The sequence below is a fragment of the Borostomias antarcticus genome (assembly GCF_949987555.1).
Source record: "Borostomias antarcticus genome assembly, chromosome: 12".
Lineage (NCBI taxonomy): Eukaryota > Metazoa > Chordata > Actinopteri > Stomiiformes > Stomiidae > Borostomias > Borostomias antarcticus.
In genome coordinates, this window is record NC_140245.1 from 17,254,256 (window position 1) to 17,280,037 (window position 25,782).

Here is a 25,782-nt window from a genome sequence, read left to right on the forward strand (position 1 = left end):
GGTTAAATAAATAAAAATATTATATATTCACCAGTGTCATAGCTAGTTTAAATGATATATTTCTCAATCTCACTATGAATAAATGTAACCCATGCATGTCTGCTTGCCCAGGGGTGGGTTGAATTCTGGTCTCTTGAGCCTAAACATTGTTTTAACCAGCGACCCTAATGAAAAGCTAGCTCTTATAAGGACGGTATTTATACTGGAGGAGTGAGTTGAACAAAAAACTAGCTACCTACTCAAGGGCTCACGAGGACTCTGCTTCACTCGGTTACATGAACAAGCTGAAGAAGCTTGGTGAAGGTGAAGACGAGGCTTGGCTCCATGCAGGTCAGACTCACCCACTTCTTGGTGTCTCCGCTGCGGGTGGCCGGCCTGTGTCCAGGTTGAGGAGCTCTCACGCTGGGCACGCACTGGGGGTCCATCCTGCTCTGCTCAGATGGACGGGATCGTCCAGACGTTTCTCAGCTGTGGGGTCTGACCAGCCCGCTGATGACCAGTAGAGAGAAAACCTGCCTCTTCAATTACACAAGTCCCAAAGGGGGTCTGCAAAAACCACTACAGCCCCTCGTAAAGATCACACCTTCAAAACCCTCAACCGCCTATCAAACACCTCTTGGCCCGAAAAAAGGAACTTGGTCAGTCTTTCTAAAGAAGACCCTTTGGTCCCAAATAGAGATCCATACCTCACCTGAACACCCCGGCTCCCCAGCGAACGGTGATCCAGACCTCTATAGTAATCACTCCTCCCCAGCCTCGCAGGCTCTGCTCCCTGACTCTGCTCTGCATATCAGTCCTCCGTCCTTCCTGTCCAACCATGCTCGCTCTCCCCCTCTCTCTCTCTCTCCTGTCCAACCATGCTCTCTCTCCCTCTCTCTCTCTCCTGTCCAACCATGCTCTCTCTCCCTCTCTCTCTCTTTTCCTCCCTGTGCCTTATCGGGTGATGTAATGTGGGGATCTTCAAGCGGTCCTTATCTCCCCCCCCAACCCCCCCCCCCCTCCTCCCCCGAGTGCTTCTGCCAAGAGGAGCATCCTCGGGGGAGTGGCGGGGTGTCCCAGGCCAGGGCGCAGGGGCTTGGGAAACACCAGGACCTGGCAACAGCTGGGCTGGAGGTACCCCTGACCTTGTCTAGCCTGGCCTGGTCTAGTTTGGCCTAGCCTGACCTGGTCTAGTCTATCTTGTCCTAGTCTGGTCTAACCTGGCCAAGTCTGGACTAGAGAGAAATGATGAAACCTGTCAGAATCTCAATGGAGTTTATTAGTCTGATTCATTCATAAAACAACACGGTAGTCCAAGGACATCACTGAGCGGAAGACAAAGAGACACTTGGGTCATTTCTGGAATGATATGGGAATGATATACAAACACTGCAACAGTGCAACTGCAGAGATTTCACTTGACAAAAGCAAGACATTATCAGAGATGTGTCCTAAATCATACACACGTCAGTCTCTGGCAACTATAGTTTAAAAAATATAAAGGGCAAAGATATTAATATTCAGCTGACATTCTGAACACCACTCAGGTTTAACTGTCGGTAATCTGAACATCCTGGTCTCACATCCTTAACATCCTTGTCTCATATCCTAAACATCCTGGTCCTCACATCCTTAAAGGGATATTCTGACATTTTTGAACTAGGGCCTCATTTTCGACTTACCTACGATTGTTTTGACTGATGGAGATCATTTTCAGTTAATTCCATGCTGTAAATAGCTTTGGGTCATTCCAATTTCCACTGGTGGCTAATGCTAGTGCAATACAATGAGTCAGTCAGGTTAGCCTGTCCAAAAAAACACCCCATAACACCCAAAGGGCACCCAAAAAACAAATTAAATATGAGCAAAGTCATTCGAGGATTCTTTTGTGTTGATTTACCATCTGTTTTGAATTCAAACTATTGTGTAATCTGTTCTGGTTTGTGGAACTTATATTTCTGTCTGTGAGTCAGCAGGTGGAGTAACACTCAGTTAGATCCATCTAAAGCCAGCGCTTGTCAATGCCAGCAAAGTGCAAGCATGAGCGACAGAAATATAGGTCCCCAAACCAGAATGGATTACACACTCATCTTTTTTGGACAGGCTAATGTGACTTCATTGTGTTGCACTAGCATTAGCCACCAGTGGAAATTGGAACAACCCAAAGCTATCTATAGCATGGTAGTAAAGTAAGTAGCCTTGAGAACTGGTTCTCGAGCCTATTGGCCCATAGGGCAGGAGCCTATCTCCTTAGCGTGAGGCACGCTTGATGTACAAGTACACCGCCTGGACATGACGCTACTATATCGCAGAAACTCACCCCCAATCCAACCCTTGATGCTGAGTGCCAAGCAGGGAGGCATCGGGTACCTTTTAAGAAAAATAAAATAATAGTCTTTGGTATGACTCAGCTGAGGATCGAACTCACAACCTCCCAGTCTCAGGGCGGACACTCTAACCACGAGGCCACTGAGCTGGTATGCATGGAATTAACTGAAAATGATCTCCAACTGAGCTGGTATGCATGGAATTAACTGAAAATGATCTCCATGAGTCAAAAATCTCATAGGTAAGTGGAAAATGAGGCCCTAGTTCAAAATTTCCAGAATATCCCTTTAACATCATGGTCTCACATCCTTAACATCCTGGTCTCACATCCTTAAAGGAGTAGTAAAGGGAAAATGCATGTTTAGCCCTGTTTTAAGGTTACTTATGATCATATACAATGGTTCAGATCAAAACGTTGACAAAACTAGCACTTTTGAGAAAGTCTGATAATTGCTCTGCCACCGTTTAGGTCATATAATGGATGTGGGTGGGCACCTTGAAAAATTATTCAAAAACATGTTAAACTCTCGATTTCAAAGACAAGAAGCTCACCAAGGGTGTAATTGGTGTCAGTTGGTGTTCTGACACCAAATTCGCCGCAAAGTATGAATCCTGTAGGGTTTTATTGATCATTTTAAGAAATCCATTGACTTGTATTGACTGGACCGTTGTAGATGTGTAGATCTGAGGGGATTCAGGAAGCGGAACTACTTACGGTAGCTATTGTTAATGTTTATGTTGCTAGGCTACCTAGTTTGCGGAGGTTTACACACGTATGTGCTGCGACTAAATAGTTCTATGCTAAATATTTAAAAAAGCCTTTCCAGATGAACTAGAATCTTACTTTATGGCGAATTATATGTCAGAACGCCAACTAACACCTTGGTGAGTTTCTTGTCTTTGAAATTGAGTTTTTTTTAATGATTTTTCAAGGTGCCCACCCACATCCATTGTATGACCAAAACGGTGGTAGAGCAATTATCAGACTTTCTTAAAAGTGCTAGTTTTGTCAACTTTTTGATCTTTTCTTTTTGAACTTTTTGTATATGATCATAAGTAACATTAAAACAGGGCTAAACATGATTTTTCCCTTTACTACTCCTTTAACATCCTGGTCTCACATCCTTAACATCCTGGTCTCACATCCTTAACAATGATTCAAAATCAATACACCCCTTTATTCTCTCCATCAATTGCCATGGTTACACTGATGCAGAATAGCCTGTCTTACATGTTAACAGACTGTAGTAAAAATATGCCTTTTTCATAAATAATCAATGCCTTGCTTTCTGATATTTGATAGCTTTAAAATGCCTTATAACAAAGAAGTACTAGTAGTGTGAGTAAATACCAGGTGATATGGAGAGGCAGTTAAGGCAGGCGTCCCTACACAAACCCAGGGCTGTTTATCAGTCAAAGATTTCTGGAGCTTGTCTGAGCTGAGCTCCACTATCATAACATGCTGTGCGCGTTGACCTAGCATCTGGAGCTGTTTGGTAAACAGGGCCAGATGTTGTTATGATGTTACTTCTTATTCCTCTCCTTCTCCAGCATCTTGGTGAAGTCCTGCAGGTCCCGGGCCATCAGCTGGGGCTCCTCCATGGCGGCAAAATGGCCGCCGCGGGCCATGGGCGTGTAGCTATTCAGCTGGTGGTATTTCTGCTCAACCCACAGCCTGGGTGCGTGGACCAGCTCGTTGGGGAAGCAAGCAAAACCTGTGGGAACGTGCACCGCCATCCTGGGGGTGACGAGGGAAGTCGTAGTGGAGAATTATCAAGATTTACACAAAACGTCTGGTTTCTGTGAATTATGTTGTAACACAATCTGAACCTTAGAGGTGCTAGTGTCAAATGTCAGATAATTAGTCTCATTTCAGTTTAATTGTTATGATTATAATTGATGTGAAGGACGATATAGAACTGGTTGTGATCGCCCCTCCACTCACCCAGAGTGAGGCTGGTTCAGGCCCTTGCCAAAGTTCTCTTTGTAGAACCTCATGGAGGAAGTGATGCAGCCAGAGGTCCAGTAGATCATCACGTTAGTCAGCAGGTCGTCTAGTGAGAACTTCCTGTAGGGTTAAGGTTAGACACAGAGAACTTCCTGTGGGTTAAGGTTAGACACAGAGAGCTTCCTGTAGGGTTAGGGTTAGACACAGAGAACTTCCTGTAGGGTTAGACAGAGATGATGGAGAACAGGAAGTGGTTGCAGGAGGCGTGGTGACGTCTGAGACCAGCGCTGCTCCGCCCCTGATCCCCCTCGACCCTGGCCGCTGCTGGGATCTGAGGACAGGAGAGCTACAGGAAATGTGCTAGTACTGTACCTTGTCCTCTGATTGGCTACATAATTGCTGATCCTGGTTAGGGAACGCTACCCAGACAGATCTGGGGCAGGTGTAAGTGTTCTACCTGGTCAGTCCTCCGTCCTCGAGGTTCCTGAACTCCGGGTCGGTCCAGGTGGAGAACTTCTCCAGTATGTAGGCAGCCAGACCCACCGGGGAGTCATTCAGCGCTCGGCCTGAGAAACACAACACAAACATGAAGCTGCTGCCTGGACCCTCCCCGGACACACATGTAGATATGAAGAGTATTCTTTAACCCGGACACACATGTAGATATGAAGAGTATTCTTTAACCCGGACACACATGTAGATATGAAGAGTATTCTTTAACCCGGACACACATGTAGATATGAAGAGTATTCTTTAACCCGGACACACATGTAGATATGAAAAGTATTCTTTAACAGTCATTGTTACAGTATGTCGTCTTCAAGCAGAGGTCGGACTATTGAAAGGACATGTTCCAGTCCTGAAGTGGTCAAGGCATTGGACTCCCAACGCAGTGGTTAGAAACTTGTTCAATTGCCCTGAAGTTCCCAGTGCGGATTTCCCATTGAAAAGAAACCATTTTTACACTTGAACATTGTCAAAATATTTGGTATCAAATGGACTACCCCCCAAAATTTAAGGTATTCAGTAATGTTCACATGAATTCCGTTTAAATAGAAATTTCTGTTGCTGAATTCAGACAATTTGTAATGGCCAGAAAAAGCATGCTGCGATGGCCGAGTGGTTAAGGCGTTGGACTCGAAATTCAATGGGGTTTCCCCACGCAGGTTCAAACCCTGCTCGCAGCGAGTTCAGAGGGTCACCAAGTGCAATATTGCAGATCCCTCTTCCCATGACTGGTGAACTCATGAAGATGCCGATTTCTGCAATGTAGCAGATTTTTCCATAGTAAAACCAGGTCCTCTGGAAAAATCTGGCATTTTCCAGGGAGAGTTTCTACAACTCCCCTGTGCCCCTCTAACTTCCTTGTCTCCCATCTTTTTTCAGGTTCCAACCCCACTGGAGGAAGACATGGCAGGCTGCGATGGCCGATTGGTTAAGGCGTTGGACTTGAAATCCAATGGGGTCTCCCCAGCAGGTTCGAACCCCGCTCGAGTGAGTGTTCACAGGTCTGTTCTATCACATTGATACCTTGTCTTCAAGCAGAAGTCAGACTATTAAAGGGACATTTTCCGCTCCTGAAATGGTCAAGGCATTGGACTCCTAACGCATAGTGGTTAGAAACTAGCTCAGTTGCCCTGTATGCGTGGCGACGCACCAAAGATAGCAAATGTGCGGTTGTCACTCCGTCCCTCCCTTGGGTTGTTGACCTGCAGTTCTATGTTGCTACCACAAGAGGCAGTGTTTTTTTGTGCATGGCTGTAAGCCAGCGCGCCTACCACAAGAGGCAGTGTTTTTTTGTGCATGGCCGTAAGCAGCACACCTAGAATAGCGTTTGTCCGGTTATCACTCCCTTCCTTCCCTCCCTCCGGTCAATGTTGACCTGCATTTGTATGTTGGCACCACAAGAGGCAGTAGTCCCAGCACACAAAAATAAAGAAGGACACCAAAATCAACCTGCCGATCTCCACTGCACAAGTAGAGTAGTGGTGAAAGCATAGGACTCCCACCCGTGAGACGGGGGTTCAAGGCCCCAGTGAGGATGACTTTATGGGACTATACCCCAAATGTCCACATGTTCATCCTTTCACTACAACCTTTACCCTTTGCCTTATAGGTCAGATCCTGTCCCAACCCCAACCCTTATTCTCGCCCCAACCCACACTAGGGACTGGAAGAAGGACACCAAAACCAACCTGGCGATCTCTGCTGCACAAGTAGAGTAGTGGTGAAGGCATAGGACTCCCAGACGGGGGTTCAAGAGTGGAGATGACTTTATGGGACTATACCCCACACCTCCACACGTTCATCCTTTCACTCCAATCTTTTTATCCCTTACCTTTGTCCAGAAACAGAAGTTGAACCAATTGCAGCAAAATAACTAACGTTACAGGAATCATCAGTGTAACTGCTTTAGCCACTGACCGCTACCATTAATGTTATGGAAGCTGCTGCTAGTTGTTGTGAGCTCATGAGCTAACTGGCTATCCCGCTCTTATTGTGCTGGATTAGAATTGGAAGCATTGGAACTGATGTGTCCAGGCGACAAGATCTTAATTTATCAGATATTATTTCATGTCATTTCAACTATTTCAGTGGCATGACTAGCTTCCGTTTGACCAGTCCTGAACAGAAACAAGCCAGCCACGCACATAAGACAGGCTGGACCTGGCCTGGTTTTGTGTGCAATTGAGCCCTGGTGGTTACAGAGTAATAAGAGGTGTCCTTCACTGGTTTGGTGTGTAGTCAATTGTGCAGCCTTGTGTGCAACACATGTTTATATTTGGTGGGTTCCTCTCCTTCTCAGTTTGTTTCTATTATTTTATTAATTGTATTAATCTATTATTATTATTAAGTTTCTCTTGTGGTTTTTGTAGTTTTTGAAAATGTAAAACAGGGTGACATTAAGTGCTTTAAGCTGATTGTTTGGTGTTGACAACCCAATAAAGATACAAGTGAAAAAAGATAATAGTATAAAATACTCTCCACTCTCTAAGGCCTCAGGTAGGCTGAGCAGCAGCATTTATTTTTGCCATTTCGGAATGCAAACGGAACAGAATTATCTTGGAATGGAATGATCTTAATCTGCTTAGAGCCACACAAATCTAGGGTCACTCAAGTCGTTTTTTCTGGACATGGCAGCCTGCACATGCATTCCCTAACCCGACCACAAGAGATGTGTGTAGCCCACCCCTGCTCCCACTCCCATCCCAGACTTGGTTCCCTTCCTACCCGCCCGCCCCATGCCAGAGTTGGTTCTCTCCCTGCCCCCCCCCCCCCGCCCAAGCCAGAGTTGGTTCCCTCCCTGCTGTCTTACCCACGGTGTCGGGCTTGGTGGCCTGGATGTGCATGTAGCCGGACTCTTTGAGGGGCTCCACCAGCTGCTTCTGCATGCAGGGGTAGAGGCGCTGGACGTCGTGGTCAGTGAAGCTGAAGAGCTGGGGGAAGCGTCTGCCCAGCAGGATGGACAGAGCCATGCGGAGGCCAGGCTGGGCAGGGGGGCCGAAGTTCACATGAAGACCTTTGACTGTCCTGGCGGGACAGCAGAGTTTATTGACTTGCACTATGGTGGCAGTTCCAACCAGCCAATCAGAGGGCAAGTTATCACCACATTGAATACTCAGATGATCTCCCCAAGTGCAGAGGGGTACGAATGTAAGAGCATAGGAGTTGTAGGGGTAAGGGTGTAAAATGTAATTGTTAAATGCAAGTCGCTTTGGATAAAACTGTCTGCTAAATGATGTATGTCATATGTATATGTCATAATGTAATGTGTTGGGGTAAGGGTGTTGGCGTGCAGCGCCTGGATCTTGGTCTGGGTTGGGCCTTACTTGGGCTCCAGCTGAGCCATGATGGTGGTGATCTGCCAGCCCCAGTCTCCTCCGTGGGCGTAGAACTGCTGGAAGCCAAGCCTCCTCATCAGTTTGTGGAACACACGGGCCGCACACACACTGTCAAAACCTACACATGGAACGGGAACACACACACCATGTCAAAACCTACACATGGAACAGGAACACACACACACCATGTCAAAACCTACACACGGATGAGGAACAGCCATCAGAAACACACACACACACACACACACACACACACACACACACACACACACACACACACACACACACACACACACACCATGTACAGTCTGGTAAAGAGTTTATATATTCCTGATAGGGGACTGCTGACTTCTGGGTATTGTTGTACAGCAGGGTGGGAAGTCAGGCTTCTTGGCTGGCTGGCTAACTGGCTACTACCTGGATAACTGGCTGACTGGTTGGTTGGTTGGCTAGCTGACTGGTTGGCTGACTGGTTGGTTGGCTGACTGGTTGGCTGGTTAGTTGGTTGGCTGGTTGGTTGGTTGGTTGGCTGACTGGTTGGTTGGCTGACTGGTTGGTTGGCTGACTGGTTGGCTGGCTGACTGGTTGGCAGGCTGGTTGGCTGGCTGGTTGGCAGGCATACCACTGACCTTTCTTATGAGGGGCCTCAGAGAAGCCGTAGCCAGGGATGGAGGGGCAGACCACCTCGAACGCCAGGTCCTCTGGGCTGGACGGCTCGGTCAGGAGAGGGATCATCCCGTAGAACTCATAGAAGGAGCCAGGCCAGCCGTGCACCATGATGAGGGGAACAGCTCTCTCTCCCTCCGGCAGGTTCTTGGGCTTCACATGAATGTAGTGGACATCGATGCCTGGTCACAGGAAACAACCATCACCTTTGACCTTCACTGGAAAAGCCTGCTATTGGTTTGTTACATTGCGCATCTTTGACTCAGTATCTTAAATATGACTGATTCAGAATAATACACCATATGGACAAAAGTATTGGGCCACCTACACATTGGAGGTCTGCACAGGCCTGAAATGTCGGCGCCAGCCTGGTCCAAACCCGTGGCATTCAGGCCCGGCCCTTCTCTAGCCCGAGTTAAGCAAATACTCAGCCTGAGCCCGACTTAAGCCTGAAGCCAATATTATTACACACAGCTACAGTGCATTAGCCTACGACTAAAATGCACAATGCAATAACGGAAAATTGCTTTCTTTTGGAAAATGAATCAGGCAAAACAGGAATGATCAAGTTGAAAATGTAATGAGCTAATACACAATACCGTGTGCATGGAGGTAATAACAAAATAACTAATATAAGAAATGTCTCTCTTCCTAGCCAACAATTAGTCTACATGCCTACATACCCACAAACTGAGACATTTATGTCAGACTCACCAGTTTGCTGTTAGATAAGCAACAAAGCTGCTTCTGTTGAATAGAACATTCCTCACAAATCTTCACCAACCGGTTAAATCAAAAGACAATCACAGGCAAAACTATTTACAGTTAATTCCACTCCGCTGTTCATTTGCGTGCGCTGCGCAGGAAAAGGATGGCAGCCACATTAAGGTACAGTAACGTTGGCTAACTAGCTAACGCAGTCAGCTCAGCTGTGTACATTCACTCTGGACTATTTTCATATCTTGTGTGCAGGAAGGCTACATCACTTGTGTCTGTGTCACAGAGACCGAGCCCGACCCTAACTATGCATTAAAAATCAGCCCAAGCCCAACTCTAATCTAAAGGTTAAAGTCCCAATGATTGTCACACACCTGTGTGTGTGAAAATTGCATTTGACCCATCCCCATCTGTCCATGGTGTTGGGCCATGTCGCGCTTCCAGGCCTCTACTACACGTTACACCTAGAGGAGCTTTCATGACATCCCATTCTAAATCCATGGCATTAATATGGAGCTGGTCCACCTTTGCAGCTGTAACAGCTTCCACTCTTCTGGGAAGGTCTTCTACAAGATTTTGGAGTGTGTCTGTGGGAATTTCTGCCCATTCATCCAGAAGAGCATTTGTGAGGTCATACACCGATGTTGGACGAGAGGGCCTAGCTCGCAATCTCCGTTCTAGTTCATCCCAAAGGTGTTTGATGGGGTTGAGGTCAGGGCTATGTGGGCCAGTCAAGTTCTTCCACACCAACCTCACCCAACCATGCCTTTAATAATAATAATAAATTACATTTATATAGTACCTTTCACAGACAACAACTGACCTTGCTTTGTGCACTGGGGCACTCATGCTGGAACAGAAAAGGGCCTTCCCCAAACTGTTCCCACCAAGTTGTAAGCATAGAATTGTCCAAAATGTCTAGGTAGGATGAAGCATTAACATTTCCCTTCACTGGCCAAAAACAACCCCGGACCTTTACAGTTGGCACAATGCCGTCAAGCAGGTCATGTTTTCCTGGCATTCGCCAAACTCAGACTCGTCCATCAGACTAAAAGAGGGGAAATATGCACTCTCCAATACGCTTTAACTGCTTTTAATGCACATATACAGCAATCAACAAACCAACGCGTTTCAGCGCTCCAGCCTTCGTCAGATGTGCATTAAACAGTTAAAACGTATTCGAGAGCAGATTTCCCCTCTCTTTGTTAAATGTATGCTCTGGAATCCGCACCTGTCAAGAGTTGAAGACTTGTGGAGTGAGTGTGCCTTACATCTTATCGTCTTATCACACTGCCAGATAGAGAAGTGTGATTCGTCATTCCACAGAACAGGTTTCCACTGCTCCAGAGTCCAGTGGCGGAATTCTTTACATCACTGATTTTATACACCAGTGGCAATGGGACTGAAGGAAGATGAGATATGATAAGATAAGAAACACCTGAATTCAATGATTAAGAGGTGTGTCCCAATACTTTTGTCCATATGATGATTATTCACACTCAAGACAAAAGCCAGATGTTAGCAGGTGTTGAAACCAGATGTTAGCGGGTGTTGGTGTTTTTTCGGCCAGTGTAAAAAGGGTTTAACACATCTAACCTTCAATGTTGGTTTTGAAGTGAGGGTATCTGTTGATGTTCTCCACCTGGCTGCTCCAGTCAAAGTTGTGTCTCCAGTAGGTCACCACCTTCTGCAGGTAGTGGGAGTTGAATCCGTAGTTGAACTGGCTGTCCTCCAGGGAAGGGACGGGCCTGGACTGGTCTATCCTTCTGTACAGGTCCTGCACAGAGAAGCAACACACTACTGACACATAGCGCCCACATGCTGCCCTGTTTACCGGTGATGAACTACTGTTTCCAGGCCATACAGACACGCTCAGGTCAGTTTTGTAGAGCTTGGCCAGTTCCTCTACAGCCAGTAGACAAACCCTGTCCCCTCTCACCTCCAGACAAACCCTGTCCCCTCTCACCTCCAGACAAACCCTGTCCCCTCTCACCTCCAGACAAACCCTGTCCCCTCCAGACAAACCCTGTCCCCTGTCCCCTCCAGACAAACCCTGTCCCCTCTCACCTCCAGACACACCCTGTCCCCTTTCACCTCCAGACACACCCTGTCCCCTCTCACCTCCAGACACACCCTGTCCCCTCTCACCTCCAGACACACCCTGTCCCCTCTCACCTTCAGACAAACCCTGTCCCCTCTCACCTCTAGACAAACCCTGTCCCCTCTCACCTCCAGACAAACCCTGTCCCCTCCAGACAAACCCTGTCCCCTCTCACCTCCAGACAAACCCTGTCCCCTCCAGACAAACCCTGTCCCCTCTCACCTCCAGACACACCCTGTCCCCTCTCACCTCCAGACACACCCTGTCCCCTCTCACCTCCAGACAAACCCTGTCCCCTCTCACCTCCATCTCCTGGTCGCTGGTCTGGACGCTGTAGGGCCGGACGCTTAGGTCCTCCTCCCCCTCCGGGGGCTCCCCCGCCCCCCACCAGCCATCCTCCGTCCTCAGAACCGGCTTCCTGCTCCTCTGAACCAGGAAGTAGATGACTGCTCCCACCGCCAGGGTTAGCAGCACCTCCGTCAACATGGCGCCGTGGTCTGCTGGGGGAGGGATGGGAGATGCTAGAGCTGCAGAGAGAGAGAGAGAGAAACAAATGAGAGGGGTGAGAGGAGATTTTAGGAGAAGAGACAGATGTACACAGGAGAGAGACCGGAGACGACAGAGGGAGAGCCTGGCAGCACTGCAGGAGGACGGGGTGAATGGTGTTTAAGTGTTAATCAGAAATACCTGAAACCACTGACTCACAGTCCCGTCTCCAAGGGCGGGCATTTGGGGGCCAGGCCCGCCCACTGAATCAGCTGGGCCCGCCATGAACGAAACGCGAAAGACGTACTAAATCTCTGTGATGACAGAATGACCCCGGGCTATTCAGCATCTGATTGGCTTACCCTGATATACTTTAACCAATCAAACTCCTCATGCCTAAAACCTGACCAATCTCATCCAAGGAAGGCACCATATTAGCCAATCCCAGGCAGAGTAGGGCAGGTCATTCATTCCGTGCCGTGCGGCCACTTTTGGTGATGTTAACGCCATACTAGTGCAAAAACTTGCATAAATGGGATGAATTATTAATGGATGTCAGAAGATTCAGAAGTAGTGGCGATTGCTCCTATAAGCCAGGGTAAGCTTGGCTTACCCAGACAAATCCAAATAAAACTTGATTTGTGCGCTTTATTTCAGACTTTCAGACTGTTTTTGACTTAAATGCGTTTTGTATTCTGCCATATCGCTTCATTTTCATCCGTGTTTAGCATTTTGGTAGTGCTCCGTTGCCCCCTACAGTACTCATGAAAATACAGTCCTCATTATGGTCCGTTGACACCGGTCTTACTAGCTTGTTATTCACTTAACATTGTAGGCCAGGTAAAATTATTCTGGCTTACGGAAATCAAGACTCAATCAAACGGGAATCAAACAATCAAATTAGCCCACACATACAAAACCGCCAAAAATGTCGTCATCCGTCGAAATGTAACCTTAATTAATCAAAATTCTTAAAAGTGGACGTAGGGTAAGACAGTTCTCGAAGTGCTTACATTGGGATTCCCATTGACATTTTAACATGGGGACGGTTTATCCAATCAAAACTTGGCATCACTGTCCCGTCATTCACATCACCTATTGGTCAATCACGTTACCCACTTTAGCTACTGTATCTAGCTACTGGCAGCATCAATAAACATTGAAAACGGAAATCTTGAGTATTTGTTGAAAGTTTATTCCAAAATGAAGTGGATTAAACGAGTTTGGGTTATGATATAATGTAGGTCTTTTGTGATTAATTACCGGTTGTTATGGCTGTGCGTTTTGCTTTGCCTAGATTTAATCAGCACTCGAGAGCATTAACTTTGCTTCCTGGAGCGGTGGGCTAAGGCCTAGTAGGCTAGTAATAGCCTAAACACTGATTAGTGAGGAATTAGCCTAGGCTATTGAGCGCTGTACCCTAGGGGTGTATTTTATCGTTCTGTCATTCCTCTTCGTGGTGCTTGGCCATTGTTGTCATATAATGGCTCTGTAGTTTATTTAGCGTATCCCTAAAAGCTTGGTTGTTTCGGCCTAAATATTGCCCTATTATTCACTCGCTGTCAAATTATTGGCCTTTGTTGACGTGTTAAAAACATCAGTAGCCTAGGCTACTGTAGTTTTCCTGTATGTTTTTTACAAATAAAAATGCCACTGCTCAGCGCCCTTCTGGTGCTGTGAAACCGCCCATCAGGGCATGCTTTGAAAGCGCATCCCAAAAATAATTGTGCGCACTGTGCGCGTGCTTCGCTGGTCCTGACTTACCCGGTTCTAGAACCCACCAGACTCCAGGGCTTAGTTGTCTTGGTAAAAACATTTTAGTAATTACAACCATTTTTAACGTGTTTTAACTTTACCAAGACAATTATCCACCCAGGGTTTAGGTTCTCAGGTCACCCCACCTATCTGGAGAGGAGAGTTGGCTGGTTTAGTGACTAGTCAAATAAGGCTGAAAGATGCTAGTTTCATATGCTGCAATTTTCTTTTGGGGGAAACTAGTTTATTTGTTTGCACAACAGGGATGCCCTTTTACATGCACTTTGAATCACTTATGATGGACTTGATACGTTTAGTGTTATTTTTTATTTAAAAAGGTTTTACAAAAATGTTTTTGCATATTCTCCATATAACAGCAATCAACTTATTTTGACAGTTTTGATGAATTAAGAGCAGTGAGGAGACATTCCAAAGATATGGTAATGGTAAGGTAGGTAGGTAGATTGTCTGTAGACAGACAGACAGACAGACAGACAGACATAGATATAGACTTATGTCAAAAACACACAGAGGTAGGTGTCGGTGAGAACTTAGAATAACACTGAGAAAAATTAGATATCCCTCTAAATCTGGCTGAACCAGGCTTATGTGTGTTGGCTGGCTTGTTTCTGTGCGGGACTGGTAGGACGGTAATGTCTGATAAATAAAGATGGGTCTTGTCACCTGGACACATCACTTCCAATGCTTCCAATGCTAATCCAGCACAATAACAGCAGGATAGCCAGTTAACTCATGGGCTCACAACAACTAGCAGCAGCTTCCATAACATTAATGGAAGTGGTCAGTGGCTAAAGCAGTTACACTGATGATAACAAAGTCATCCCCACCAGGAACCCCGGTCTCCTGGGTGGGAGTCCAATGCTCTCACCACTACTCTACTTGTGCAGTGGAGATCGGCCGGTGGGTTTTGGTGTCCTTCTTCCAGTCCCTAGTGTGGGTTGAGGTTAGAATATAGGTTGGGGTTGGGACAGGATCTGATCTATAAGGCAAGGGGTAAAGGTTGGAGTGAAAGGATGAACATGTGGAGGTTTGGGGTATAGTCCCATAAAGTCATCCCCACCGGGTCTTCAACCCCAGTCTCCAAGGTGGGAGTCCAATGCTCTCACCACTACTCTACTTGTGCAGTGTAGATCGGCGGGTTGATTTTGGTGTCCTTCTTGATTTTGGTGTGCTGGGACTACTGCCTCTTGTGGTGCCAAGAGAAATGCAGGCCAACATTGTCCGCAGTAACGGAGGGAGGGAGGGAGGGAGTGATAACCGGACGAACGCTATACTAGGTGCGCTGGCTTACAACCACGCACAAAAAAGCATCAATACATTAAGCTCATTTCTCCATCACCACCTAAAGCTGTGCCAGTCAAGTCAGTCAGTCTAATCACTGAAAATAAACCACATAGGTGTAGGGCGACTGGTGCATCACATCCTATACAAAAATGAATTACTATAGGATTTGAAGTGTCCTACTCCTATTGTAATGAGGACTGTCTGTCTATAATGCAGTAGCGTACTGTGGGGTCTTGCACAGGGTCTTCTCCGACATTGTTATTACTCCCAATACCCCCCAAACCCCCCCCCCCCCCCCCCGCCCGCACACAATAATTTGCAACACTTGGGACAATTTAATTGTTCCTATCAAAACGTAAACAACTATAATTCCGCACCAAAACGTCCATTAGGCTACGACAACTCATGCTCAAACACCACAATGCCTTTTATCAAACTGAAATAGCCCTGCCAGTGCTAACCATCTCTAGGCTACTGTATTTAACATAATAACATCGCATTCATAAGCCATCGTTCTGACACCATAAGGGGAAGCTTGTCAACGACATGCGACAACAGGTCCTTATCTCTCACATAGCAGCAAATTCACACACATTGCCAACATGATCAATCTGAAATGCATACGGTTGCGTGTCCACCGACAAGCTGTATTTTAGGGCGCTATAGGGACGAGAAAATAACTTACCTGATATAAAATGGGCACCGCAAACGCGGGCATTTCTGCTGGGTCTATAATGAACAAATATGACCCATGCTATTTTTTAAGAAATGCTGGGTTTTGAAGCCTCGGCGCTACCAATAAATAACTTATTTAGACGCGTTCTGTCCAAGTGAAATTATTTTTCCGAGGTAGCCTTCTTCTGTGGTGGTGGCAATGCTTTGAAGCGTTTTTTAAAATAGACCCTTTCTTTTGCTTAGGTAAGGGACTGAGAAGGGCTACATTTCAACCAGACATTCCAGTGAAATGGGCACCGCAAACACAGGCATTTCTGATGATTTCCTCAGTCCAGTCCGTACGCTTAATAATGGCGATTTCGTCTGTCTTCCTCTGCTACGGTTTCAAATATGCGCGCGCATAGGCTACTGTGCTGACTAGGCTGTAAAAGGGTCTATAATTAACAAATATGACCCACACTCGTTACATAACTTCTACAACATCCAGTGACAAAATATGTCATGGTACCTTGGTATGTCCACATCAAGGATCGAACTCACAACCTTCGCCATGATAGGCAGCGCACTATCCACTCGGCCACCGCTGACCTGGGGAATCTGTGGAGTCTTTTGGTTTTGATGTTCTGGGACTACTGCCTCTTGTGGTAGCAGCAATGGAATTGCAGGTCAACAACACGACAGCAAGAGAGAAAGAAGCACAGACAAAAAGGATTCCCTCTCCTTGGTGTGTCGGCTTACAGCCAACACACAAAAACGACTTAAAACGGGCTTAAAAGCACCCAAACAATTTGTGTGTGCCCCCCTAACATATTGAATGCCCCCCCTGGCATTTCGTTCTGGAAACGGGTCTGCTGACTCACCACATGCATGACACAAACAGACACGTCCACTGTGACAGCTGAACACATAATGCTATACATAATTACAGTGACATGACCACTGGCTGACTGGGAGTCTGTCTGCAGCAGTGGAGGCTCGTCCATTGAGGCAGGGGAGGACAGTCCTCCTCAGTTTTTGGAGAGAAGAGAGGGATTCAAATATAAATATATGAATTTATTTATTCATAATTAATATTCTCAGTTTTGTTCATAAAGCATGTTTTCCCTATGGATAAAACCCATTATTGAAATTCTAAAGCTCCAACAGTGACATCTATAACATGCAGCTGGAGGACCCATAGATATCTATGGAAGGGAGGCTAGCCTCCCTTAGGGCGGGTTCTTTTCTCTTAAATCAATGTAATGCCTTTTTTCTTGCCAATTTGTGATTGGCCAAAACGCTGAAAAATTACCGCAAGGGAGGACAGTACTCCGGCCCTGTCTGAACAGGATTCAGATATTGACATTTTGTTAGTCCAATCACATTCCAGATTCCAGATTTACCACAGTGAAGGCAGATTGAGTCGGCGTTGATCTGTTTCTCTTCCCTGTGCCATTGGGAGACTGTGTGTTCGTAGCTCCATAATATAATACATCCGAAAGTATTATGGGACATATTAAACATCAAACTGTTCGTCTTTTTGTCTTGATTCTAGCCATCTAAATATCTAAACTGACATAAATACTTTTTGAGCTAGAGCCGTCTGAACACGACCGTTCCACTGGCTGGCTATAGCCGGTAACTTTAGCTACGAGGTGCCCGTCAGGCTACGGCATAGGCAGGCGCGCAAACTGTCGGCAACTCGTCCAAAACATTTAGACTGGGTCGCAACACCGGATCGGAGAAATCCACAGCCTGGCTCCTGCTTGCGTGAGAATTGATCGCTTTGCGGTGCTTATTCCTCATCCAGTGATGGATGGGTGGATGGAAAACTTTCAACTGAATGTTCATATTGTTCTGATAATTGTAGACTATAGCAACATAAGAGTGGCAGCTTTGACAGCAACCCAAATGAGCTAGTGCTAATCCCATAGCTGTACCATTGCTAGCTAGCCATGAGCGAACTGTTGGATACTGCATTTGCTGTGCAACGTATTCCATTGTCCAGTTGTCAAATCTATTTGCCAAAACTGTTTGAGAGCCAGCACACCTCAGTGTCCCCTAATCAAAAACATTTTTCATAGATCACCTAACCTCTACAGCACCTCAATTATTTTCTCTCTTTAGAGAAGAGTACAATCCATTACAACTATTGCTTACAATGTTTTATTGTTGTTTTGTAATATTTTATCATGAATATGATAAATAAATGCTGCATGTAATTAAAGAAAGTGTTATTCAGTTTTTCATATGCTAAAATTCACTGTAAATCCACTTTAAAGCTGATATTTCAAATAATAACTGACTAAGGGAAAGTACCCCCCGGCGCCCATGGGCGGTTCGCCTCTCTTCCTCCTGTCCTCCTCAGTTTTTTGAGTCACCAGCCGCCACTGGTCTGCAGAGTGGTGAGGGACAGTGGCAGGGCTGTTGCCGGGCTGCTGAAGGCTTCAGCTCATAGTCAAGCTTCTCTGTCCGACCAACACCACATTACATCGAGAACACGTATCACATCATATATCTGAGAACATAATCTCAAAGCTTGGAAATTGGAAATTATGATCAGAGCAACAACTTATCATTGATCAACAAGGAAAAAAACAACCGACAAAAACGTGAAGAGAATAGAGGAGGCCGGCACATCAAACCGCAGAACACCGGGCCAAGTTCGGCCCATTAACTACGTTTTTTTTCTGGAACAAGCAGGTGGCCACCAGCACAAAGCAGCCTGATTGACAGGCCAGGAGCGCACAGGGGCTGGTGTGGCGATGCACTCTGTGTTGACAGCATAGTGACAGAGGCTGAGATGTCGAGGCTGCACTTTGAGCTCATTCTAACCATCACATAAATCAGTACAATGAAATTAACGAAAAAACATGTCCTTACTTATTCATAATATTTGCATTAATTCACCACGATTAATTTGAGAAAGTTCGCTACAATTCCCTCAGATTTTACGAGTTGTTCGTACCTGTTGATCAGTTCGTTAGACGCTGCAGCGGCTGTTCCCTCTTTCACTCTGCCCTCTGACACATTTTCTAGTATGGCGAAATGGAGATTATTGGCCGATGGGAAATGTAGTTTTCCTGGTAGACAAGGCAGCTAGCTAAAACCGTCTGACATCTCCTGTGACCTATACGACGTACCTTGACGGTGACCAATAGGGTTTGAGAAAATGTAGTCCCAGACACGACCATCTTGTTTCTACACAGGTGTATCTATTTGTCTGATTGGCTCTACTGCATAGAATCCTATACAATCAGAGAATAGATACACCTGTGTAGAAACAAGATGGTCGTGTCTGGGACTACATTTTCCCAAGCCCTATAGGATGACACAGAGTTCTTTAAATGTTAACACATCAGCTACCACGATAATAAACTACGAGAGCACAATAAGTAGGCATACCCACATAATAGTTAACAAGTCGAATAGGCCTATTCATATTAAGTCAGAGCCTATTATTTATCCCTCCTCACATTTATTGTGTTTAGCCTGCATCTGTAGGTCATTGGATGGTAGGCTGAGTCAGTAGATAAAAAGGGATGAATCCCAAGCGAAAATGTAATAGCCTACTTCTATCAACTGTAGTTGACGCAGATATAGCCTAGTTGTGGTAGCCTAAGGGTTTCGACAGACAAAAGATAACTCAAAACTCAAAGATAGCATACGCGCAGTTTGACTTTTTGATTAGGATCAGTCCCAGCCCCACCATCCTCATCAAATAGGGATTATAATAGCGGTTTAAGAAAAAAAGTGCCCTGCACGAACATTGGAATTCTGTTACAGCTGCATGATTGACCCACAACATTTCAAAACACAGTGCTTATTCTTTCCAATATCCACGTTTCGTTCAACTGCGCCTCCTTTCTGTTAGGCCATGCCTGCACTTCATGTCTTTCATTGTTCGAAAACTCTCTTCACTTCGTGAGTAACGAAATAATATTAAATATTAACAGTTTCTGTAGATACTGCAAACAGTGACACAAGTGAAAGGTGAATGGCTCCTGACTGCCTGGACCAGAGCTAAGCAACACCAAGTCAGATTATGGGCCTATATTCATTCACATAGGCAAGAAAACATATAGGCCTACGAATGTTTCAAAGCCTAGGCTATATGAATATTTAATTAATTAATTTCATTCATTCAACGTGTTGAATAGCCTGCTGCTGAAATATGCTAGTGTCAACATTCTTGTATCAAGAATACAATATTATGATTGAAAACGCCCACACGTATTAAATACTTAAGCTAATAAATGAGACCAAATAAATGCTTTTAGGCAGTTTACAGACTTTTTATTTCTTCATTAAAACAGAATGTATGCTACGCCTTTCATGCTTCAATGTCGGGATGTGTCATTATAAACAGCGTAGGGCCTATTAAAATCCAGCAATTGCCTCTTCACATATAGCCTATCTGCATTTATATCAAAGAATAATCACCAAAAGAACAATACTGCGTGCATAATCAATTTGACAAATGGACAATGGATACGTTGCACAGCAAATATGCAGTATCCAACAGTTCGTTCAGCAATGGTAGGCCTACAGCTATGGGATTAGCTCGTGTTTGGGTTGCTGTCAAAGCTGCCACTCTTATGTTGCTATAGCCTACAATTATCAGAACAATTAACATTAATTTGAAAGTTTTCCATCCACCCATAACTGGATGAGGAATAAGCACCGCAAAGCGATCAATTCTCACGCAAGCAGGAGCCAGGCTGTTCAGTGCATTTCTCCGATCCGGTCGCGACCCAGTCTCTCGAATACGTTTTGGACGCGTTGCAGACAGTTTGCGCATCTGGCCACCAGGGGGGGCAGTGCCCCCCTTGCCCCAGCCAATCTGCGCGCCTGAAAGATAGTGGAGGGGAGTATGAATTATTTGTCACAATAACACCGCCACCATAGTCCACGACGCTGAAGTTAGAACCCGTTTCTCAGAACCCGTTTGGAATTATCCGGTCCACCTTAAAAAAAAGGTTCAAATCGGGATTGAATCAAGATTAAAAGAAAACTACCCAAAATGTCACATGTTCTATACTACACAGTGTTAGTAGCCTAGATGGTAGACCCCCTCCCGGTCTGACTAGTGGAGCTTCACGAGATTCTGATGTGGCATTTCAAAATAAAAGCCTTCTAAAGTGTCAAAAACTGCTTAAATCAGGATTAAATCAGGATTAAAAGAAAATTACCCAAGATGCCACGGGTTCTATGCTACACAGTGGTAGTAGACCCCATGGAGGTATAATATAAACGGTAGACCCCCTCCCAGTCTGACTCATGGAGTTTCACTTTATTCTGATGTGGCATTTCAAAATAAAAGCCTTCTAAAGTCTCAAAAACTGCTTAAATCAGGATTAAAAGAAAACTACCCAAGATGCCACGGGTTCTATGCTACACAGTGGTAGTAGAACCCCTCTGGGTCTGACTCGTGGAATTTCATGAGATTCTGATGTGCCATTTCAAAATAAAAGCCTTCTAAAGTCTCAAACGTCTTAAATCAGGATTAAATCAGGATTAAAAGAAGACTATCCAAGATGCCACGGGTTCTATGCTACACAGTGGTAGTAGACCCCCTCCCGGTCTGACTCGTGGAGTTTCAAGAGATTCTGATGTGCCATTTCAAAATAAAAGCCTTCTAAAGTATCAAACTGCTTAAAACAGGATTAAATCAGGATTAAAAGAAAACTATCCATGCCACGGGTTCTATGCTACACAGTGGTACTAGACCCCCTCTGGGTCTGAGTCGTGGAATTTCATGAGATTCTGATGTGCCATTCCAAAATAAAAGCCTTCTTAAGTGTCAAAAATGTCTTAAATCAGGATTAAATCAGGATTAAAAGAAACTACCCAAGATGCCACGGGTTCTATGCTACACAGTGGTAGTAGACCCCCTCCCGGTCTGGCTCATGGAGTCTCACGAGATTCTGATGTGGCATTTCAAAATAAAAGCCTTCTAAATTGTCAAAAACTGCTTAAATCAGGATTAAATCAGGATTAAAAGAAAACTACCCAAGATGCCACGGGTTCTATGCTACACAGTGGTAGTAGACCCCCTCCCGGTCTGGCTCATGGAGTTTCACGAGATTCTGATGTGGCATTTCAAAATAAAAGCCTTCTAAATTGTCAAAAACTGCTTAAATCAGGATTAAATCAGGATTAAAAGAAAACTACCCAAGATGCCACGGGTTCTATGCTACACAGTGGTAGTAGACCCCCTCCCAGTCTGACTCGTGGAGATTCAAGAGATTCTGATGTGCCATTTCAAAATAAAAGCCTTCTAAATTATCAAACTGCTTAAAACAGGATTAAATCAGGATTAAAAGAAACCTATCCAAGATGCCACGGGTTCTATGCTACACAGTAGTAACCTGTGGCATCTTGGGTAGTTTTCTTTTAATCCTGATTTAATCCTGATTTAAGCAGTTTTTGAGATTTTAGAAGGCTTTTATTTTGAAATGGCACATCAGAATCTCTTGAAACTCCACGAGTCAGACCGCGAGGGGGTCTACTACCACTGTGTAGCATAGAACCCGTGGCATCTTGGGTAGTTTTCTTTTAATCCTGATTTAATCCTGATTTAAGCAGTTTTTGAGATTTTAGAAGGCTTTTATTTTGAAATGCCACATCAGAATCTCGTGAAACTCCACGAGTCAGACCGGGAGGGGTCTACTACCACTGTGTAGTATAGAACCCGTGACATTTTGGGTAGTTTTCTTTTCATCTTGATTCAATCCTGATTTGAACCTTTTTTTTTAAGGTGGACCGGATAATTCCAAATGGGTTCTGAGAAACGGGTTCTAACTTCAGCGTCGTCCATAATCCTGAGTATAAATAAAGCTTGAATACATTCAACTTCTTCTAGTGGCTTCAACCTCAACTGGCTTCTACCATATGACAGACAGTTTCTATTAATACATCCATGGCTGACCCATACTGTACAGTAACGTTATTACCCAGCTGTTCTCTGTGGGGTTGTTGATGCTATGCTCATGGACATAAATGTCTATGGCTATGCTGTTTTGTCTTAGAGAATTTAGGACAGGCTGCAATCTTATGACATTATTCATTGAATTTCTGCTGTTTCATACTGCCACATTTGTTTATCCATCTATTATTGAATTGTTTTTATATTATTTTGATAATTGATTAGTATAATTTCAATACATTTTATAAACTTTGATCATGTCGTTGTACCTCATCAACTGGTCTTTAGGTCACTTGCTTGAGTCAAGACTTCCTTTCAGACTGAGATTGATAAATTAGACTATTGATAAAGGTTATCTGTTTCCCTGTACAGAACAGGGTGGTGCCCTATATACGTGTTGATTTAATGTATTAAATATAACTTCATATTTCTGATAACCGCAGTATAATAATAAATTATACTTAGTCATATTTCCATACTTCTAACCCTTAGAATGCTACAACTGTACACAACACACTAGGCCTGGTACAGTACTGTACAACACACTAGGCCTGGTACAGTAGTGTACACAACACACTATCATTTCTTGAGCTCTACAAAATCTAAAGATATTAAAAAAAAACATCAAGTTGCATTCTAATAACATAAATTGATGTACAACCAAAACATACATATATATGCTGTATATATATTTCACAAATATATTGTATCCATCATATATTTTTTGCCTGATTTTTCCATATGGGAATGCAGATTTCAGTTTAACAGTAGCTGCCACCACAGGAACTCATGTGTAGCTATGCCGACAAAGAGTTACCGTCTCTACTGCCTAGCTAGCTAATAGGAGTGGGCTAGCTAGCTAGAATGCTAACCTTGGCTATTCACTGGTTCCCTATTGCTAGCTAACATTAGCAACTATGGCCCTACGTTGTCACTCTTCTGTTTCACACATCTAATCGTAACTATGTACTCTTAACTATATGAAGGCAGGCATATCTGTCTGTAGGCTATGTAAGAACCGCTCAGCCAGCCTCACACTTGTAACACTGACACCATCACTATGCATTCAAGCCACGTGTAGATCTGGTAACTTTATCACAACAGTACCAGTGTGTGGGGTACAGATAGAGGCAGCATTTCTCTCTTAATAGAGAGAAACATGTGAATATACCCAGACATAGACATACATGTGAGTATACCCATAGATGTATGAAGTGAATCTGGGTGAACCATTCCTTTAAGATTCTACATACTAAAAGATATCTTGAGAAGACTTGGTATAGACATCACACAAAAGCAGCGTGGTATATATTAAAACATTCTTAAACGAAAAATACAAATATAAAAAGACAAATTACTGGAGAGATATCGGCAGTAATGGGGACCTTAACATTTATTGAGGATATCATTTGCAGTTGATGAAATGGAATTTGAATGGAGGCATGGTTCTTTTTGAGTGGGAATAAGAAGGTCCTGCCTCATTCATGTTCACTTCCACATGCTCCTGAATATCCACATAGAAATAAAAATGAAAACCTAAAGATAAACAAAAACCTACCCAACTATGAAAACACGACATGAGTCTCTCCGTATGCGTTATAGTCCATCTTTAAAAAACAAAAATAAATAAAAGCTCATCACAACAGCTCCAGACAAATCCTGCTTCAGGGCATCGAGACTCTCCATTTTCATGTTTAAACTCTCCATTTTCATGTTTGATTCCCACCATCCCTCTCTTTCTCCCCCCTCACTCCACCCCATGCATGTCATCTCTCCAGATCCATGCTCTCCCAAAGATTGTGCTGTTGACCGACACCACAGTCCACAACTCCAGAGTTAGTCAGCCATACTGAAGGTGTTCAGTCCGTTTCCATGGCACCGCTGTGGGACTCCTTGGACACCATGAGCCTCATTAGTTTGCCGTGCAGCTTCTCGATCTTCTTGACGTCTTGCGCCTGGTCTGTCTTATACTGCAAACACTGCAACACAGCATGACAACATACAGTCAAACACCCCAGTCTAACTCAACAATACAACTCCACAGAGCTTCACTCAATGACAGCTATCAATAGTAAGAGTAGTTTAATCCTTTGTATTTTCTGGCATAATATCTGAAATAGTCCTTTGTGTTTGAGGCTCCAACAAGGGGATGCATTCCATATTTGCAAATGAAGTTTGTGAATGGTTTGTGGAAGTTTGTGAAAATGGACTGCACTTATATAGCGCTTTTAACCAAAGCACTTTACAATGGCCTCTCTTTCACCCATTCACACACACATGGCGGCAGCTGCCATGCAAGGTGCTAGCCTGCTCATTGGGAGCAATTTGGGGTTCAGTGTCTTGCCCAAGGACACTTTGACAAGTGGACAGGTGGTGCTGGGATTCAAACAAATTGGAACAATTAAAAGGCTTGATGCCCAAACATTGAGAAAGTAGTCCATTGAGAATGTGTGCTGGATGACAGATTGAAGGACTTACCACAGCATCGTCTGTGACTTTGATGCAAAGGTTCCCATCACAGTGTCTGTACTTCAGGACCACTCGGACCTACAAAATGAAGAACAAACTGACAGTTAACACGCAATATGACTGGGATTGACAATGCAATGCAATATAACAACAATATATGAGTACAATATACGATAGGATTGTCCACTACTAGGCGGCTAGCTAACTTAGCCAACAGCTGGAAAACGTGCAGCCTCTCCCTCAACCCTGTCTTGATGGTAAAAATGTGATTCCCTACATAGTAGTCTAACGTTACAGCCTCCAATAGCGTTTGAATACCGTCTACATGCCAGCAAATAGACAGAGCCCATCACAACTAGCTAGTTATCCAAATCCTAAATTAGCTACTGCTAACGTTAGACTATGGGTATTCAAGCTAGCCAGATCCCTAGTGCTACTAGCCCGTTTCTAACTGAAATATATAATATTTACCTTCATAGGATCTGTTAAATAAAGTTTCTCTGCTGCACGGGAGAACTCTTCCCATGTCTGATAATAAGGCATACTTCTGGCAGACGAAGCTAATCTTAAAAAGGAAAATGGTTTGAATTGGCCTTGGGGGTTT

At 44.5% G+C, this 25,782-nt stretch overlaps 2 protein-coding genes across 3 annotated transcripts; both read right to left on the reverse strand.

The window, feature by feature from the left end:
* Nucleotides 1-1,237: 1,237 nt before the first annotated feature.
* On the reverse strand, nt 1,238-18,820 carry ephx1 (epoxide hydrolase 1, microsomal (xenobiotic)). Of its 2 annotated transcripts, XM_084447428.1 has the most exons (9): nt 18,750-18,820; nt 11,885-12,108; nt 11,077-11,257; nt 8,727-8,945; nt 8,086-8,215; nt 7,572-7,786; nt 4,713-4,821; nt 4,253-4,375; nt 1,238-4,045 (listed from the first exon to the last, which is right to left on the reverse strand). In XM_084447428.1, the coding sequence occupies exons 2-9, from the start codon at nt 12,065-12,067 to the stop codon at nt 3,832-3,834; spliced, it is 1,374 nt and encodes a 457-aa protein (XP_084303554.1). In that variant the 5' UTR covers nt 12,068-12,108; nt 18,750-18,820; the 3' UTR covers nt 1,238-3,831. The 2 variants fall into 2 exon arrangements, with proteins under 2 accessions (XP_084303554.1, XP_084303555.1); XM_084447429.1 differs by lacking the exons at nt 1,238-4,045; nt 4,253-4,375 and adding an exon at nt 4,391-4,601.
* Nucleotides 18,821-24,113: 5,293 nt separating this feature from the next.
* Nucleotides 24,114-25,782, reverse strand: srp9 (signal recognition particle 9). The gene is made up of 3 exons (XM_084446744.1): nt 25,650-25,782; nt 25,188-25,256; nt 24,114-24,688 (listed from the first exon to the last, which is right to left on the reverse strand). Exons 1-3 carry the CDS (start codon nt 25,719-25,721, stop codon nt 24,569-24,571), a joined length of 261 nt encoding a protein of 86 aa, XP_084302870.1. The 5' UTR covers nt 25,722-25,782; the 3' UTR covers nt 24,114-24,568.